General features: G+C 40.2%; 1 protein-coding gene across 1 annotated transcript in view; it reads left to right on the forward strand.

Moving 5' to 3' along the window:
* LOC144792078 (cytochrome P450 2J4-like) overlaps nt 1–20,115 on the forward strand; it is a 118,324-nt gene that overhangs the window by 90,770 nt on the left and 7,439 nt on the right. The window contains exon 8 of the mRNA XM_078666929.1: nt 5,032–5,173. Within this exon, the coding sequence (XP_078523055.1) occupies nt 5,032–5,173 (142 nt within the window). The remainder of the gene's footprint in view (nt 1–5,031; nt 5,174–20,115) is intronic.

Consider the following 20,115-nt stretch of genomic DNA (forward strand, 5'->3'; position numbering starts at 1 on the left):
GAGCACCTGAAGGTACCTTTGCAGAGTGGTGGAGAAAGGGGGCTTGGCGACTGAACACCTTTCATCAAACCCACTGTGTGGGATTTCCCGAAAGAGATGTTGGCCCCCAAGTACCCTCTGGAGCCCACGGGGACTTTATGCCCCTACTGGTAGTGCACCAGCAGGCATGTTTTCAGGGTGGTGGAGAAAGGGGGAGCGACCTCTGACAACCTTTCAGCAATCCTGCTGTGTGGAACTTACTGGAAGTAACAGAAGGAATAGTTGGCCCCAAAGGACATCCTTGGGGGCCAAATACCCCCCCGGTCACCCCTAGTAAGTTACACACAGTGGGATTGCTAAGAGGCATTTGGAGGCCACGCCCCCCTTCTCCACCACTCTGCAAACGCGGCTCATGGTACACTTCTAGTTGGTGGATGAAGTCCACTTTACTCTCGAGGGACCTTGGGGGCCAAGAAGCCCTCCTGGTACCTCCTGTAAGTCATAAACAGTGTGACTACTGAGAGGTGGTCGGAGGCCCAGCCTCCTTTCTCCACCACTCTGCAAACACAACTACTAGTTGAAAAACCATAGAAATTCACTGAAAAAAACAAAGGTTAAAGGGGCATTATAGTTAGGAATTAGTATTTAAAAAACCTTAGAAATTCACTGAAAATAACCAAAGGTTACAGGGATGTTATAGTTAGGAAATGGAAAAAAAAGATAGAAATTCACTGAAAAAAACCATAGGTTACAGAGATGTTATAGTTAGGCTCCGGTGTCACTCATAAAAAAACAGAGAACTTCAGCTGTTATAGTTAATGAGCGAACTATAACAAGCGTCCCACAATGCACTGCTTATGACCTCACATATTACATCACTCATGACCTGGTCAGTGGCATCACTGATGACATCGCTGATGACATCTCAAATGACAAAACGTGGGTCCTGTGTTCTCCATGCCACTGGAGTCATGCTATCCTGGCTGATGAGCAGTGAAACCCTGATACCGGTCATAGGATGCTTGTTTTCCTGTCCAGGGAGGTCCTGGCCTGGTAGTTCGGGCTGGACTGTTCCCTTTGGGCACAGGGTCAAGACTGGTTTGCATATGGCTCGGTTAAAACTGGAATGCATGGGGAGCAAAAAAACAATGGATTTAGGTTCAGATCTCTGCAATGGGGTGAATGTATGACATTGTTCAGCATTCTGTCCATCAATTGTTATCTTTGCAGCCATCTCAAATGACATCACTGATGACATAATCCACAAAAGCTGACGCACCCACTCACACCCTATATAACCATACAACAACTCCAACCACCACACTATTATGCTCAAACCCATTTTCACACGCATACCAGTACACAGCCATCCACTGATCCATAGATCATCACATAGATCCACTTACTCACCCATACAGCCACTCATACACCCGCTAACTCACTAATACAACCCCTGACATAGCCACTGTGGCACCCATACAGCCGCTCAGACTCTGAGTCAGTCACCCATAGAGCTACTCACATACCTACTCACTCACCCATACAGTCATTCACATAGCTACTTACTCACCCATACAGTTACACACACACTCACTCACTTACTCATACAGATACTACTGCACACTCACTCACCTATATAGGCACTAACACAAGCACACACTCACCCATACAGCCACTCTTATATTCACTAACTCAATCAGCCATACAGCTTTGCACACATATACTCTCTAACCCAAACAGCCACTGACTCACCCACTCAATCATCACCCACCCACATAGACACTCAGACACTCAGACATCCAGAGGGGTACTCACACAACCAATCACTCACCCATACAGAAACTCATGTGCCCACTCACACACCCATACAGCCACATAGACACCAACTGACAGATAGATATACACATTCACACAACCAGTCACTCACCTATACATTCACTGAGATATGTAATCACTCACTTATACAGTCAGTCACACATCCACTGAATCATCCAATTAGGCAATCATAAACCAACTGATTCACCAATACACCATAATATATAATTTAACATTCAAACTTTTTAAAAACACACACAGTCACCAGATAATGTCATCAGTGATGTCATTTGAGATGTCATTTGAGATGTCATCAGCAATGTTATCAGTGAAGCGACTGGCCATGTCATGAGTGATGTAATATGTAAGGTCATCAGCAGTGTATTACGGGGGCGCAAGTTTTAGTTCGCTCACTAACTATAACAGCTGAATTTCTCTGTCTTGTACGAGTGACACCTGAGCCCAACTATAACATTTCTGTACCCTTTGGTTTTTCATTGAATATATATATTCACTGAAATACATGTGTATATACATATGTATATGTAATGTACATATAATGTTTAATACTGTTCTTTTATAATATATATACATTTTTATATATATATATATATATATATATATATATATATATATATATATATATATATATGTACTTAGAAAGTTTAATAATGTTCTTATTAGTTTTATGATATTCGTACCGCTCGGAAGTTGATAAAATTACTGTATCAATTGTAAGAATCATTTAAAACTGCCCTTTAACTCTTAATGTTGTTCAAAAGCTCAGAGCAACTAAATCTCGTTTCATTGTCTTGCAATCCCTTATTTAAAAAAATCAATTGGGGAAGTGTAGAGGAAATTATAGAATCACCCTCCTGAACTAGACTTGTAAACAATGGGATTCTATCAATGTGAGTGGTGACTAATTTTATATGATAATGTGTATTCTCTAAACTGGTGAAAACACTACAATGTGAAAATTAGGCCTCTCTGCGGGTGGCAGAGTGAGGGCACTGTGTGTTTTTAAAATACCCCTCACACACTATGAATCCCATAGTGTCATTCTCCCATCATTGGGGTCTTCCCGTCCCTCTACGGGGCGGGGCGTGCTTCAACCTATGAGTGACGTGGGAGCACTTATATTTTTTGACAATAGGCTATGTGATGTGATGAGGATAGTGGTATGTGTTAGGGAGTGTAGGGACCTATTTACGTGAATGGTGGTGTAAAAAAGTTATAAAATTCCCTGGCTAGTCGAAAAAATTAATTAGGGTGATTAGTTGACTGGTTAGTGACCGCATGCCTAATCTGGCTTCATTCCATACCCTTCACATCCACGGAGCTGCTGAAGGGTATGGAATGAAGCCAGATTAGGCATGCGGTCACTAACCAGTCAACTAATCACCCTAAGACGCAGGCTCATGAGGTCATATCAACAGGCTTCAAATAGACCATATTAGGTAATTTTTCTTGAAAATTCTTTCATGATAATGCCTCACTAAGGGCCAACTCAAGTCCAGAGGCAAAACCTAGCAGCTGATTTTTGCTGTTAAGGTTTAGGACTATAGGCCTTTAACATTTAGTTGAGAATTGAGTTTTTTTGTAGGGATCAACAGAGGTCCTGATGAGTAGGCAGGAGGGGTCTGCCTATGAAACATGTCATGTCGACAAAGTAGACCACATTTGTAATTCTACTTACTAACCCCCTTTTAATGTTCCCAGCCTGCGAAGCCATTAAAATTAATTCGACTAGCCAGGGAATTTTTGACTTTTTTACACCACCATTCACGTAAATAGGTCCCTACACTCCCTAACACATACCACTATTCTCCTCACATCACATAGCCTATTGTAAAAAAATATAAGTGCTCCCACGTCACTCGTAGGTTGAAGCACGCCCCGCCCCGTAGAGGGACGGGAAGACCCCAATGATGGGAGAATGACACTATGGGATTCATAGTGTGTGAGGGGTATTTTAAAAACACACAGTGCCCTCACTCTGCTACCCGCAGAGAGGCCTAATTTTCACATTGTTGCAATCCCTTATAACACCAAAGAAAACTTTTAAAGAATTTTTGCATTTGATACAATAATTCTGTCAAGACAATTTATAAATGATTTTTTCTTTAGATGCTAAGATGTTTGCAATACGTGTTGACAGAGAAAGCAAACACATCAATAATACAGCTTCCAAGTGGAACAATCAATGAAAGATGAATTAAATCAGCTTTCATTCATTGATAAAGAAAAACATTAATGAGAAAGAAAAAGTGAAACTACCAGTAGAGTCAGGCAAGAGTAAATATTTGTTGCTTCATAAAAAAAATGTCAATGCTCCGGTGATCACAAAGTGAATGATAAAAGAGCAGTGCAATAGACTGTATGATGCAATAGGCAACGGAACATATGAGAGGTCCATAGTTTGTGCAAATATTTGGTCCTTAAAACTCATATACACAACAGTTCTTTCAAGTTTCATTCAATTGCCATTGTCTTTTACAGCGATTTGACCAATGTTCATTTAAGGGTCATCATCAAGAGAATGAAACTTTATGTGAAGCAGAGACATATTCTTGACAATAGAAGCATATAATGCAATTGGTAAATGGGAAATGGGAAAATGTGAATGTACTGCCTTTAGTACAGCAATGAAATGCTCCAATAAATAAGGGTCTGAAAAGTTATTCAGGCACACTTATTGAGCAGCAAGGAGTAAAGAACTGACCTTATCCTTCACACTACAGGCAAATGATTAGCGTTGACGCATCTGAACAGTTTATTGAAGAATTGTTCAAAAAAGGAATGGTATATGTCCTAGGTGTGAAATAAGAAAGTGTAGCTGAGCAACTTAAACACACAATTAGAGATGCTCTGTGTTTACCAAGTCTGTAGGACAATGTGTTGTACTGAAGAGTTTAGTGGCAATGTAGTAAGTCCAATGTTGTCTCAGATTGTTCAAAAGGTATATGGCTACATGTGGCTCAAGAACATTAAGCACAGAGTAGCGACAATATCTTATAATAGAGGAAGGCACACTGAAATTTCAGATGGCAGTGGAGATTTTTGTTCTTACCATTTCAGTTTGGTACTGATTTCAGTTTAATGATGGATCATAAGCCATATATTTAGAAGTTGTATGGGGTACTAGCAAGTTACTAACATGGGCTGGGAGGAAAGAATATATTGCATCTTTCTCCAATCTGGCAATCAAACAAGAGTTTATTTCTTTTCCAACAGGGTTCTCTCATCATAGCTAATCTTTCCTCTTCTCTGTATGATCCTGACCACTGGGAGATGCCTCGCCAGTTCAATCCTGGACATTTCCTGGATAAGGAAGGGAACTTTATTCAAAAGGATGCCTTCTTACCGTTCTCTGCAGGTAGGACTTATCAGGGTTTAGAACGGTTTGTAGGTTTAATCATCCTGTGGTATTGCTACCTATTCTTTAAGTCGATATTGATGGTCCACTAATTTACCAGGCTGTTGATATTAAACAACCAAAAGCTTGTCCATGAATATTTTCATTAGTTTGTTTCTAAACTAACACAAGCTTAAACTACAGCTTCACCAGAATTAATAGCAGAAGTGTGTGATACAAGTGAAATCAGATGTCATCTTATTAATGAATATTACATATATAAATTCCCAGATAATGTAAAATAGAAGTAATAATGGCTACTGCATTTGTCAGTGGTCGTATTGATATGCTTAGAAGACAGGTTTACAATATGTGCTTTATTCAGCTTTAGGAGGTGATTTATATGGGTTGGTGCTTACCTGCGAAAGGGCAGATTTGTTTCCTGCTAAAGGTTGTGAGGTGCCTGCGAGGCCATTTAAACATGCTAATTAAGTCCAGTTGCACCTTTATAGTTTAAGTTGACAGCTCAGGGAAAATCCCATGTTTGCACCTTTAATAACTTCATCACCCTATGTTTTATTTGTTCAGAAATATGAACACAATATTCAGAATTGAACCATTTAATATCTAACTGTATGTATCTATGTATCAATGTATGTATGTATTCTCCTTTGATAGATACCAGTAATTATGAACATCCTGAAACATACAGGCATACCTAGATGCAGTTCTCTCCCTGGCATGATCACCCAGAAAAACAACGTTCATCCTCACTCTCCCTTACCTTTCAAGTAAATATTAAATAATTCCACTCCTGCACCATGAAGCACCCTTAAGGGACTGGGTGGTATCCAGTTTTAAAATGTATACCCACTCACCTTGCCAAAGAACAGAGAGTTTTATTTATAAACAACCCAGGCCATGCCTAAGGACTGTGGAGGATAACTCATGCCCTTAACTCCACCTTGCAAGATAACAGGGATCATACACGTTTTACAGAAGGACAACTATTAGATAAGGCCATCCTATGGCACATGGGCAAGTGGAAATTTGATCTGACTAACATCCCTCACCTTATCCAATAGTAGGGGTGCTTTTAAGACATCCCACAATCAATGAAGAGCAGAGAGTATTTTAATTATTTGTGTCATGATATAGATGGTAAAAGGGTTGTTAAAAAGAATTTGAAAATGGAGGAAGATAGCATTAACCTGACATACAGGGAGAGAACAATTCAAGAGAAAATATGAAATTACAACCACAACAGTTTAGTGGACTTTGAAAATACCCTAAGCTACTCCCAAAGGCAATTATGCAAATCTGTATTATGCTCCTAAAATTTAATCTGCCACCGCTTCAATGAATGAATGACTACACTTGCTCTTCAGAAAATCAAACTAGGAGGTTCTAATTGTTCACTGGTATAGATGGCTACCATTTACTAGTAACCAGCAATTTAAAGCACATAAGTCCAGATGTATCAAGACTATCTTCATTCACAAACGGCCTGATTCATCGTATACAACAAGAAAAAGTGGGAAAACCAACTGACCCTTGGAGGCTTGGTTAATATATCTACTGACAGGTAATTGTGCCAACAAGGGATTTATTTCAATGTACTTAGTTCAACAATTAAAACATGCAACAATGTTTGTAAGTTTCAACTGGTAACTTACAATTGAACAATCAACAATTCAATTGGTTTATTTTTGTCATACTAAATCTGCCAAAGATACTCTTGGAACGGGTGTGAATTTTTCAAAATAGAAACTTTTATCATGAAAACAAGAAAGAGGTAAAAAGGTCTAGAACAATACACAATGGCCAAGGTTTACAGATGAAACAAAATGACTAATACCTCAGAGTCATTAGTGTGAGCATCTATTCCAAACAAAATGCATAAATGGAAAATAAACCTGATCAATACAGAAATCAATTCCTTAAGGAAAATAAGTCACTGAGGAAATAGATTAAGTTGTTGACGTTTCGGTCTTTTTGGTGTAAGCATCCTTTAGACCATCTTCTGGACGATGAGTTAAAAGTGTTGTATGACCCTTATGTGCATTCCAAATGGAATTCCTAATCCTGGCTGAGTCTGTAAGTGGTTAAAATCTTCCTGGTCCATGTCCCCAGAAAGGAAGCTATTGGAGAGCTTGATATGTGTCCAAAACGAATTGTCACACTGTAAGCGAAGCAATCCTCATGGATTTGCTTTTATTTAGGGATGTAACTGTCAAGCTTAAAATGGGGTGCTGCTCCTCCGATGTGCCGCTGTCTCTGCATAGTATGGTAAGGAAAATGGGGTACATTTTAAAAGAAAACAAATTGCTATATTTAAAAGCAATCACAGACTTGGTGGTCTGCTGAACATAGCAGGCCGCCATCCCTGTGATGGCAGTGATTCTTAATTGGTCGCAAATTGTGCCCAACCTCATTAATATTCACAAGTTAAGTTGATTTCTGACAGTATTCCTAATGTTGGTACATCTGATCCATAATCCTTTGTTCTGTGTAAATTGGGTTGCTACCGTCCATTCCTACAACAATATTTTGATACAATGCAGTGCAAGACTGTGAAAGCCAAACAAGGTATGGTTGGCCCCAGGATCTATTGATGCTGGTCTAGAGTAGCACAAGTAGGTGACAACTTGGCATTTTTATTGGTGAACAGTAGGGTGACAAAGTACTGCTGTAGCCTTGTTCTCTCCTTCCTAGCTAGCCACTCCAGGAAACAGGTCCATATTTCACCTGGATTTTAAGAGTTTTAGATCATTAGCCGAAATTGACTTAAAGAGACAGAAGTTGGCAGGTTTAGTAAGAAACATTAGTTTATTGCTTGTTGTGGTTTACAAAGTACAGAGATAATAGCAGAAAACTCTGAAGTATTCAAGTGCTAATTTGAAAAATTTGGGGAAAGTAATGCTGTCGAACTAATCCCAGCAAAACATTAACTATCCTAAATGGAATTAGAATACTCATAGGTGGGAAATTAACTCTGCTGCCTAAACATGCTCTCCAAATTGATATTAAAAATGCGTGTAACACATGTGATTCCAGGTGCAAAACATATAGGGTACAGGAAGTAAAGAATGAAACATTCCCAGACAAGAGGATCCTATACCGGTTGAAAAGGTTGGATAAACTAGCACTGGTCAAGCTGTGCAGCTGTCATTGTGCTCGGAAGGCCAGCTCTTGTCACTGGGGGTCAGAATCCCTTACCAGGGATATGTATGCTTGAGATTCTGGAGCTTGGTCTTGACAGTCTTTCAACTGGTATGTTGAAGGCCTCTTAGACCAAAGGTAGTGCACTACAGGTAGATTGAAAGTGGATAAGGTCACCTGGGTCTGGTTTAGAGTTTAGTGGACATCGAATGCAGCCACAAACTTGGTGGAGTAACCTGTCTGCCAAACTGATTGTCCACACCCACTATTCAGAATCAGACAGATCAATATGTTATGTTATGTTATGTTATTTATATTTTTATAGCGCGCTGATGCCCTAGCAAAGGGGCGTCCAGGCGCTCAGACAGGTACTATAACATAACATTGCAGAAAGAAAAGGAACGACTATTCAGCAGCAGAAAACAGAAATGTTTTAATAGTGCGCCTGAAGATAGACAAGTCATTCAGAGCTCTGATATGCACTGGCAGCGAGTTCCATAGTCCCGCGGCAAGCACCCGATAAGAGCGGCCACCCATTCTACTAAGCTTAAAACGGGGGCAAGTCGCCAGATGCAGAGCCTCAGATCTTAAGGATCTCAGAGGTATGTATGGAGTGAGTAGATTAACAAGAGCCGGCGGTGAAGAAAGTTTCATGATTTTAAAAGCCAGACAGAGTGCTTTAAACTTAATCCTCTGTCTGACCGGCAACCAATGAAGAGCAGAAATAGTGCCGGAGACAGAGCAATGTCTGGGAAGACCAACAATAGCCCGTGCCACGGCATTTTGCACCCTCTGGAGCCTGGATGCCTCAGCCTGGTTAACCCCTAACATCAGCGCACTTCCATAGTCCAGCCGAGATAAGATAGAGGCTTGGACTACAAGCTGCCGAGTAGGAGGATCGAAGTATTTAAGAACCGGCCTTATGCCTCGTAAAATACCATAGCACGTGGCTGCAACCTTCTGCGTATGCCCAGCGAATATGCTTCCATCAGTGGTGTACCCACTGGCTCTGGCAGTGGAAAATTGGCATTGATAGCAGCCTGACATTCTTGGGCCTTAGGTGTAAGTACATCCGATCCGGCATGTGTTCTAATGTACTTTGTACCTCATCAGGACTGTCAGAAAATGCCTGAAAGGTCCAGAAGAGAAAAAACAATAATAACCCCCAAAAATCTCCAAGCATGGCAGGGCTTTGTCATATTTTTGTTTTATATAAACAAATGTCTGATTTGAGAGTGAATTTGTGGGAAAACACAAATATAACATGTTAAAATATTTAAATAACCAATTAAGCACAGAACAAAATATAAAAAACTTATGATTACAAAATACCTTACCTTAATAATCAACAATTTTAAGTAATTAGACCTACAAAAACAATCTAAAATGATTAAGCTAACATAAATACATAAAACATTAACTAAAACATCTAATAATGTACATACACTTGAAATAAATAACCTTAGTACACTTAAATATATGTTAAAGTTAAACTTACACCTTTATTAGAGTCCACCAAATAGGGAACAAGCTGTCAAATTAATTTAAATTAAACACAAAGTAACAAATAATATTAAACATGAAACAAAGTAACCAATAGAACTCTTAAACTAATTAAATAAACACAATAGGAAGGAGCCGAAAAATCACGTAAACGTAGCAGAAAAACACTACCCCTAGAAGAAATCGACACGTCGCCGAATTCTACATTGAAACAATTCCAGGGGCTACCCTGGGGAAAATGGAACCTCTACATTTATTTATTTATTTATTTATTTATTTATTATAGAGTTTTGTATAGCGCGAACAAGACCCGTGGGTATCAGAGCGCTTAACATAGAGTAGGTGAAAAACATAACATATATATTGACAGTAAAAAGAGTCACAGACATGAGGTAGATGAAATGCAAACATTCTTGACATATGTGCTAGTGTTGATACTAGTGAGTTGCAGCTCCAATTGTGTCAAAATTAAAGTATATACACATAGGTGAGGTAGATAGTTATAAATCCCTGAGGGATGCGGTTATAAGGTCATCTAAAGATAACGTTCTGAGGTAAGTTTTGGATCGTTACATAACCTAGAATTAACAAATCTTTATAGTATTGATAGTTCTTAGATACATCTGAAAGTAAGTAAGCAAATTATTTGGCTACTGGTTAACTCAACATAAACCACAAAAATAAATAGTTTTCATTATATCTCCAAACGTTAGGTACTATTACAAGATTACAAGAACGCCTCCCTTTTCTCCAAAACCACCAACTTTCAAGACAAAAAAATCGAGAAACAGACTGAATATGTAGGAAAGGGCCTGATTACGAGTTTGGCGGTCTTACCACTGGACCGCTGCAGCATCAGTCCCAAGAAGACTGCTGGGTTGGCGGTCTTCCTCCTGCCATGTTACGATGCACCCGCTGCCCTGGTGGTCTCTTGGTGGCAGTGTCCTGACGGAGTTACATTTTGCTGCTGTAAAGATGGATAAGTACAAAGTGTGTGTATCTGAAACACATATATATTTTGTGTATGTGTTGTAATGTATATGTAAGTTATGGTTACTGAATATTTTGTTGCATGTTAAATGTAACAAAATGTTACCATGTACTCTATAGGAGAAGAGATGGTGAAGCCTAACATCGAATCTGGTGACAATGCAAGATTATAGAGCATGTTGATCTGGTGGCAGCAGCACAGGAGGGACCTGGACAATGACGTGCAGCACAAATTCTGAAGTGGGAACCTGAAAAACAGTGAGTTTTCACCTCTTTTTCAGACTTTCTGCTGAGTTTCGCATGGTGGTGTCCCCGCCAAGAACAGCTTGGCGGAAAGATTTATCGTAATCTGGACGGAAGGAACTTTGTCAGGACTGCCTTCAAGACCAGCCTCTGGCTTCCCGCTATCGATGCTGTAGCAGGAGTCTTGGCCATGGCGGCAGACCAGCGGCTTTACTGTAGTCGAGTTACCGCCAGTATTGCATTCGGGTAGTCGGACTGCCAGGGCCTCGGGTGGGATGACCGCCTAAAATGCGACAGCGGTGCTTTCTGCCAACCTCATAATCAAGCACTAAATCTAATTACATGTTTTATATCTCAAAACGTCTCAAAGTTAAAACCAAATGAACAAACACCCTTAAAAATAAGGCAACTATTATAACAGAAACAAAGCACCACCTGAGCCACATCTTGGCTAAACAAGGCACAGCTGAAAAACAGCAAGTTAAAAGGACAGCATGTAAGTATAAACTATATAAACAGTTAAAATGCTATTAAACTGTTAATTGTAAATGACCCTAATGTAGATACACAACTTATTATATGTGTTTAAACTAGATACTATATTGGTCTGTAATGTAACTCTCAAAATATTATTATGATATAGATAGCACTAGCACCATGCACATTGCTATACACTGCTCACTACAACTGACTTATCCCCTATATGTACATAGTGCCCCAGAATGAATTCTCTTTTATGATACATGTTTAATGTTTTTCTAACCAGATATGCTGCTATTAATTCTATCTTATGAGACGTTTAAATAACCCTCTGTATTACATGATCTTTTTCTCTTTTTATTGTACAGATTCTATTTTATTATATATATGCTATTCAATGCTTTTATGTCACATGCTGTCAAATAAAGCTATTTTGAATTGAATTGAATAAATATATAGTTCTATTATTTTATTTGCTGATACAATGTCAGAAATTGCCACGTACATCAACTCTCAGAAAGCCCAAAAAGTATTATCGCACATGAGATACACACGCAGTGAGGAGTGCACAAGCACTGAAAATATACATTGATAATGTAATTGGAGGGCTATAACTGGAAATGATATATAAATTAATGTTAGGGAGTTCCAACCACCTAACCAAATATACCAGAAATAGAAGTAAGAAATGTTTTTTAAGACCTGAGAGCTCCCAGGAACCCACAATAATAATCTAAAAAAATATACTCTGATGTTCATGATCGAACTCCACAGGGATATAACCATGATTTTCCAATTAAAAAATATTAATAGGACATACTATAAAAATCCACATTTGAATCTACTGCTGCCCCAAGGAGAGGTCAAGATATAGACTGTCCTAGAAATCTAATCACTCCACATACTAAAGAGCCCTTCCTCTTGTATGACAGTACAAATAATGCAAGGTGAATAATAATATGTGCAATACAAAGTAACCTCCTCAGATTTAGCCAGACACAAATATGGATGATAAGTGGCACTTTTAAATTGTGCCTTTCCCATTCAAATAGATATACACCATACATGGTGACTATCATAACAGTAAAATACTCCTAATTTACGTCCTGCTTACCAGCAAGCAAAGTGATATCTACTATGAAATATTAAGCCACATTGAAATAAAGACTAAGAATTGCTACCCCCGTAAAATCATAATAGACTTCAAGCAAGCAATGATACAAACAGGTTTTAAAATCTACCCTCACACAGCCATATAAAGCTGCTCTTACTATTACAATCAAAGCATTTGAAGACTCCTCCAAAAATCTGTGTTGAACATGCAGCAAACAGTCTATTTATTTGCTTGCAAAATTCGAATGAAATTGTCCTAACATACATACCACAGCAATCTTCTTACTGAATCTCACTACCTCAAAAACTTATTAGCAAAAACGAAGGAGCCGATTACGATGACGGACAGACTGGAGTCCATCCGCCATCATGGTGGTGACCGGGACAATCGGCAATACATGCGGTGGTTCCACACACCCAATTAGGATGTGACTGCCACCATGGCTGTTACATTTCACATTCTAACATTGCAGCGGGTGCAGTTGATAGCAACACCCGCTGCAATATTAAAATAGCATGTTGGGCATTTCACTGCATTAGGTGGCAGGCACCTCACGGTGCCTGCCACTTGGTGCAGTGAAATGTAGGGGGTACCAACACAATCAGGGCCCGAAACAGACCCCTGAACCCAATCTCCACCAGCCTTTCAATGTCAGTTTAGCCGCCTTAGAAAGGATGGCTGGAGACAGCGGGCCCGATTCACAGAACTAACTTAAGACAAAATTCTAAACTTACTACTTTTGGAATTCACAGAAGTTAGGATTTTGTCTTAAGTTTGTCTTAAGACAAACTTAAGACAGACTTAAGACAGACTTAAGTTAGGATTTTGTCTTAAGTCTGTCTTAAGACAAACTTAAGACAAAATCCTAACTTCTGTGAATACCAAAAGTAGTAAGTTTAGGATTTTGTCTTAAGTTAGTTCTGTGAATCGGCCCCAGCATCATAATTTGGCGGACGGTGCTTACTAGGCACCGCCACCATTTCATGGATGCAGACCGCCCTGCCAGGCAATCGGAATTACTGCCTGTGGCGGTTCCATGGCGGACGGTCTTTGAGTCTGCCGCTGTCCGGAAGCGATTCCCCTGTCATCGTAATGTGGTGGGGGGAAATCGCGGTCCGATTACTGAAGGACCGACACCGCATGGCTGGCAGTGGCAGTCCTTCAGCAATTGTAATTAGCCCCTGCGTCCCCTAGTGGACTATTTTGAAGACTTGGGTTGGCAGACTGCACCATTCTGGTCACAGGCACTAATCCAAGTTTCAAACACCATGGTGAAATGTCAATGACAGCACCATGGCCCAAGAAGCCAAAACAAGCAACGCAGTGGAAGAATGGCACAACACCTTCCAAGCCACAATAAACCAAAGGCTTCTTTCTCTATACCAATTCCTATAAATCCTATAAAAAGAACAAAGGTACCAAGAACAGAAAAACATTTAACAAACATTAAACCTATAATATCTAAACAGACCAAAGAAATATATAAAATGCTTCAACGCAAAGTAAAACTTTGTATAAATGACAAAGGCCTCCACTCCCTAGCACGTACACTACACATTACACTACACTACACTACACTAAGGTCCACCTCACTTAACTACGTAACTATAAAACACAACCTATGACAAAACTACACTACCAGAAAAAGCAATACAGTATTCCACTCTATCTAGCTCTACCCCAAGGATCCCTAGCCTCAAAACCTAAAATATTACCTTACAAGTACTCCTACATACATAGTATAGCAGCAGGTATCCATAACCTACAGGATCTGAATTCGGCTAATAATTATATTACTACACTTAAAATGTAACTACCAATATAAATGGAAATTAATAAAAGACTATGTTATAATAGAAATTAAAGGAAACATTAAAATATAAAATATATGTGTTCAAATAGTATAGAAAAAAGTTATAAACATGTTGAAATTATTTGTAAAATACATAGTAATTAGTACTGTAAACAACTTAAAATATACTAATAGTACTAAATAATATATATTATTTAAAATTATACGATATGACAAAAAAAAATGTATTTTCTTTTTCATTTACAAATGTATGTGGAAAATAAATTATAAACTGTACAAAAGAACGTTAAACAATGTAAACTCTATCGGCCCGATTCACAGAATGAACTTAAGACTAAATCCTAAACTTACTACTATTTGGTTTTCACAGAATGCACTTACTACTTTCGGGATTCACAGAATGAACTTACTACTTTCGGTATTCACAGAATAGATTTAAGACTACTAACTTTACGTCCGCACTCGGGCCGGAAATTCCAGCCCGGAGGCGGAGCTTCTGGCTTGGAGGTGGAGCTTGCGGCCCGGAGGCAGAGCTTGCGGCTTGGAGGCGGAGCTTCTGGCTTGGAGGTGGGGATTTAGCCATGGATGAAATCTCCACCTCTGGGCCGGAGCTCCGCCTCCAGGCCACAAGCTCCATCCCCAAGCCTGAAGCTCCGCCTCGGGGCCGCAATTTCCGGCCGAGTGCGGACGTAAAGTTAGTAGTCTTAAATCTATTCTGTGAATGCCGAAAGTAGTAAGTTCATTCTGTGAATCCCGAAAGTAGTAAGTGCATTCTGTGAATACCAAATAGTAGAAAGTTTAGGATTTAGTCTTAAGTTCATTCTGTGAATCGGGCTCTATATGTATGTGTGACTTTACCAACTACATTAGAATATTTCTCAACATTAAAAATTAAATATGTAAAATATAATGTAGAACAAACATAATGAAATAATGTTTTTTTCCTATTGTTAGTAGCAGTGGCTGGTGATATTTCAATGGGGTGGGCTGTAAAGATTGGGGATGGGTTTTTCATTGAAGAGCAGCAAGAAAGCCCAACCAGCAGGGTCTTTGGGGGAATTTTCCTTCCAAGGCAATCTACAAAACAAAACAGTGGCAGAAAGTGCATTTGAAAACAGATTTGGGGAAGCAAGAAGGTTTAAAGCAATAGTGAACATGTAATATTGAAATAGTTAAACCCATAAAAAGCTATGGTACTGTATTAAATATGTTTAACAGTTATTATTTCATATAAAACGACCTTCAAATATGCAACTTCAGAATGGGTTTGGGTAAAGAACCAATAGCAGTGAACCAATGATAAATCAAATGCAAAAGAGTTTTACACAGCACACACCCTGAACTCACTTGTGCTGTAAATTTGCTCCACGTATAATAAGAATCCAGGCCACATATAAATTACACTGGTAAACTATCACTGGGATTTAATGTTTCTTATTGGGTGAATGTTTCGAACTTCATTTTAAAAAGTCACTTTTAATAAGTGCCTCTCAATGCAGAACTGTAATATAATGTATGAAGGTAAAATGCTTGTGCATGTTGAAGAAAAGCACTAACTTTGGTCGAGGTTTTACCATATTTTCATGTTTGTTGCATGATTTACATTACAAATATTTTCAAATCTTGTCTTCTACATGGGCTCTTAGGGCTAATCCAGACCCGGGGCTCAGCTCTACCCTCCTGGTAATTTGTTGGCTCCAGGCTTGCTAACCTTTAACTTCTAATTTAATACAAAATGCCTGGCTTGCAAGTAATGCGTACTGAGGCACAAGATGTGTGACATGCTCTGCATCTTACAGTTGTGGTGGTAGGGAACCCAAGATTAGAGTCTGTCTTGTGATTCCACAGACCACACGTGACCAAGCAGCCTCCATCTCCTCCTAGAACAGATCACATGACTGATACGGACATGGGGCCTCATTTATGAGGCCTTACGTCAGTTTTGCGCCGCCGGTGTGTCACTTTTTGTGACGCACCAGCGGCGTAAAAAATGCGCCTTGTTGCGCCATATTTAAAAAGTGGCGCATCTAGGTAGATGCATCACTTTTTAAACCCCTGCGCCACATTATACCTGCGTCAGGTATAATGTATGCAGAGGGGGCGTTCACCCGCAAAAAGCCTCGTAATAGTGACGCAGTGAAATCTATGAGATTTCACTGCGTCACTTTTAGGACGCTGTTGCGTCAAAATCTTGCGCCTGCCTCACAGCAGGCGTAAGATGGACGCAAGCCCTTTCACATGGGGCTTTCCCCATGTGAAAGGACGCATTGCTGGAGTTGCGTCACTTTTGTGACACACTCCAGCAATGCGTCACTTTTGCGCCTACAGATACGTCAGAAATACTGACGTATCTGTAACTCCTTGCGACATGATGCGTGAAAAGTGACGCATCGCTGTTTTCACGCAGCGATGCGTCACTTTTCATAAATAAGGCCCATGGTGAGCAGCAGTGAGATTCCAAAAATGGCTTTATCATTAATTTAATGTGTATTTCCATATAGGGCTTGCTATCCCAGTTTGTTTTACATTAATAAAACAAATATCCAGGGCAGATTGCATGGCAAAAATGTAGACTAGGGCTGTTTTTTCATTTATCTCAATCACCACTGGTGCAAAAGCAACATTGGCTCCAAGCAGTGCAAAAACATGAATCTTCTACCACTCAATCAGTGGAAACATGGGGCCTCATTTATGAGGCTGTGCGTCACTTTTACGCCGCCGGTGCGTCACTTTTTGTGACGCACCAGTGGCGTAAAAAATGCACCTTGTTGCGCCATATTTACAAAGTGATGCATCTAGGTAGATGCGTCACTTTGTAAATCCCTGCGTCACATTATACCTGCGCCAGGTATAATGTATGCAAGGGGGGCGTATTGACGCAAGTAGGGTCGTAGAAGTGACGCAGTGAAATCTATAAGATTTCACTTCGCCACTTCTAGGATGCAAATGCGTCAATATCTTACACCTGCCTCACAGCAGGCGTAAGACTGATGCAGGCCCTTTCACATGGGGCTTGCCCCATGTGAAAGGACGCATTGCTGGAGTTGCTTCATTTTTGTGACACACTCCAGCAATGCGTCACTTTTGCGCCATGCAGAAACGTCAGAAATACTGACGTATCTGTATCTCCTTGCACAATGATGCGTCATACTGTAAATATGATGCATCATTGGTATCGCAAGGAGGGCGCAATGAAAAGTGACGCATCGCTGTTTTCACGCAGTGATGCGTCAATTTTCATAAATGAGGCCCGTGGTGTTTGTTTCATTCGGGCAGTTAAGTGTTGTTTCTGCATCGTTGGTTCACATTTGCAGTGCTGGAGTTTTTACATAATGCATTCTTGCCACAGATATTAATCCCAGAGACCACATTATTTGTTGTCTAGTTTTTTTTGTGAAGCTGAAAGACTGGGTCAGCCTTTTTTCAAGAATGTGACTTGAAGAATACATACCAACTGCAGCAGCGAGGGAGGGCATAACTCTCATGGAAATGATATGTCAGTTGCTCCACAGGTACAGTAGGAATGCCAGGAGTGCTAATGCAATCACACAAAATAGCCCCCTCCCTATTTAGATGGTAAAATATAACTATAACTGAGGTGTGCAGCTCCATAAAAAAACTGGGCCTTGTGCAAAAAACTGGGCCTTGTGACACTGTCATTTTTTGTCTGGAAGAAGGTAACACGTGTTATACATATCCTACATTAACATGTCTATCTGGATGCAGTCAGGTTGTTGGGGTGGGTACCGTTTTTGCACCAAAGCTGAATGAGGGGCAGTGCAGCGCTGCAAACCACAAAAAATAAGTAGAGGTTAGGAACCACAACATCCACAATGAACTCCACTTTAAAATGTAAGCCATTTGAAAGGGAGGATTGAGTGTCACAGCAAAGCATTAACAAATAACATTTCTCAAAATTTACTACATTGCTCCTACTCTGTGATTACCACAGTGAGGGAAGGAGGGTGGTGTGTGTATGTGTCAGAGAGGGGGGATTAAGATGTAACCAAATCATCATAAAAGTGATCAATTTAAAGCCAAGCCAGTGGATTAACATAATTTGATGCCCCCAAAGTCTTGTATCTTAGATTTTCACAATGTTTAGCCTGAATTTGGACTTCATGGTGAGAGGCCATCTGTAGATCTACAGACAAACTTACTTTGGTGTTGATTTCTTAAAAATATCATAAGCATTAGCATTAAACATTTGAATTGGCAGGACCAAGCTCAAACTGTTAGGCACTTCTCAGTTCGAGAAATCGTGCCTTAACTTAATAATAGAGGGACTTCTAACCTTAGTGGATCTTAATTTCACCATTTGGAAAAGATGTCTAACTCTACTTACCTGCTAACAATTGCTTATCATTTACGTACACACTTTAGTAATCCTGTCCAAAGCACTTTATCTTATGGTTGGGCAATAAAACAAAATAGTATTTTGATAATGCAAGTTATTTTGAAAGCTTAACAACAGACAGAGGGCTTGATTATGAGTTTTGAGGTCCGATGGACCGTCAAACCCATGGTGGCGGTGCGGCAAACGCAGCACAGGCAGTCCACATACCCTATTATGAGTTTGGTGTTCAGACTGCCATTGCACCACCGCAACCGCCGGGGATCTGTGATCCCTCTGCGGTGGCTTGGTGGTCAGAGACTCGCAATATGCTGCTGGCGTACCCTCCAGGAATATCACGAGTTTCCTCACCACCACAGTTTTCATGGTGGTGAGCCTGCTGTGAAAAGTGTGGCGGGGTGGAAACAAAGGGGCTTTTGCCTCAAGGCCCGGTAATGCATGCAAGGAGGCACATCTTGTGCCCCCTGTGCGCATGCACCCCCTGTTCCTGAACAGCATGGACTTCACAGTCCAGAAACAGGCTTTGGTGCTTCAATGGCGCTACCTTGCTAAGGCTCACATATAAGCCTTAGCAAGGCGCAGCTTTGGGACCGCCAATGGACCACCCATCAGACCTGGAGAAAATTCCTAATCTGGCAGTAGAGTTTGGAGCTGTAGGAGCGGAGAGGTGACATGAGTGTAGCTGTCTTAGCAGATGCTTTTATTGTTTCATCTATCACTCTTCATAAATTCTAGCCTGGATTCTTCAGAATTTGTGGTTGGGCCCAAATAAACAAAGCAGGACTAGAGTGCCCCTTAGGCAAGGCTTCTGATCCAAGCCCATCCATGTGCTCTGAAACAGAATGATAAACAGCAGTACACTGCTTCTCTCTTCCACTCTTCCGTATGAAATGCGGGAAACATCCTTTACAACGCAACTTTTACCACACAGTGCCTTTACGACGCAACTTTTACAACGCAAACCATTACAACGCATTGCGCTGGGGGGCGCTCTAGGATAGGGAATAGGTTTAATTTACTGTCCAACACCTTCCCTACTATCCACGGGGACTGGAGTTGGAATAGTAAATTAAACTATTCACTATCCAGCGCCCCAAAGCACTATGCGTTGTAATGGTATGCGTTGTAAAAACCGCGTTGTAAAAGCATGCGATGTAAAAGCATGCTTTGTAATGTCATACATCCATGAAATGCTGCTATTAATACTGGCATCCAAAAAGCAAATAGAGCAAGGGACAGAAAAATGGGAAATGACTGCATGACTGTATAATAACGCCTTAAAGTGAAAGTTCATGTACTGTATG

Source organism: Lissotriton helveticus, chromosome 11, assembly GCF_964261635.1.
Source record: "Lissotriton helveticus chromosome 11, aLisHel1.1, whole genome shotgun sequence".
NCBI lineage: Eukaryota > Metazoa > Chordata > Amphibia > Caudata > Salamandridae > Lissotriton > Lissotriton helveticus.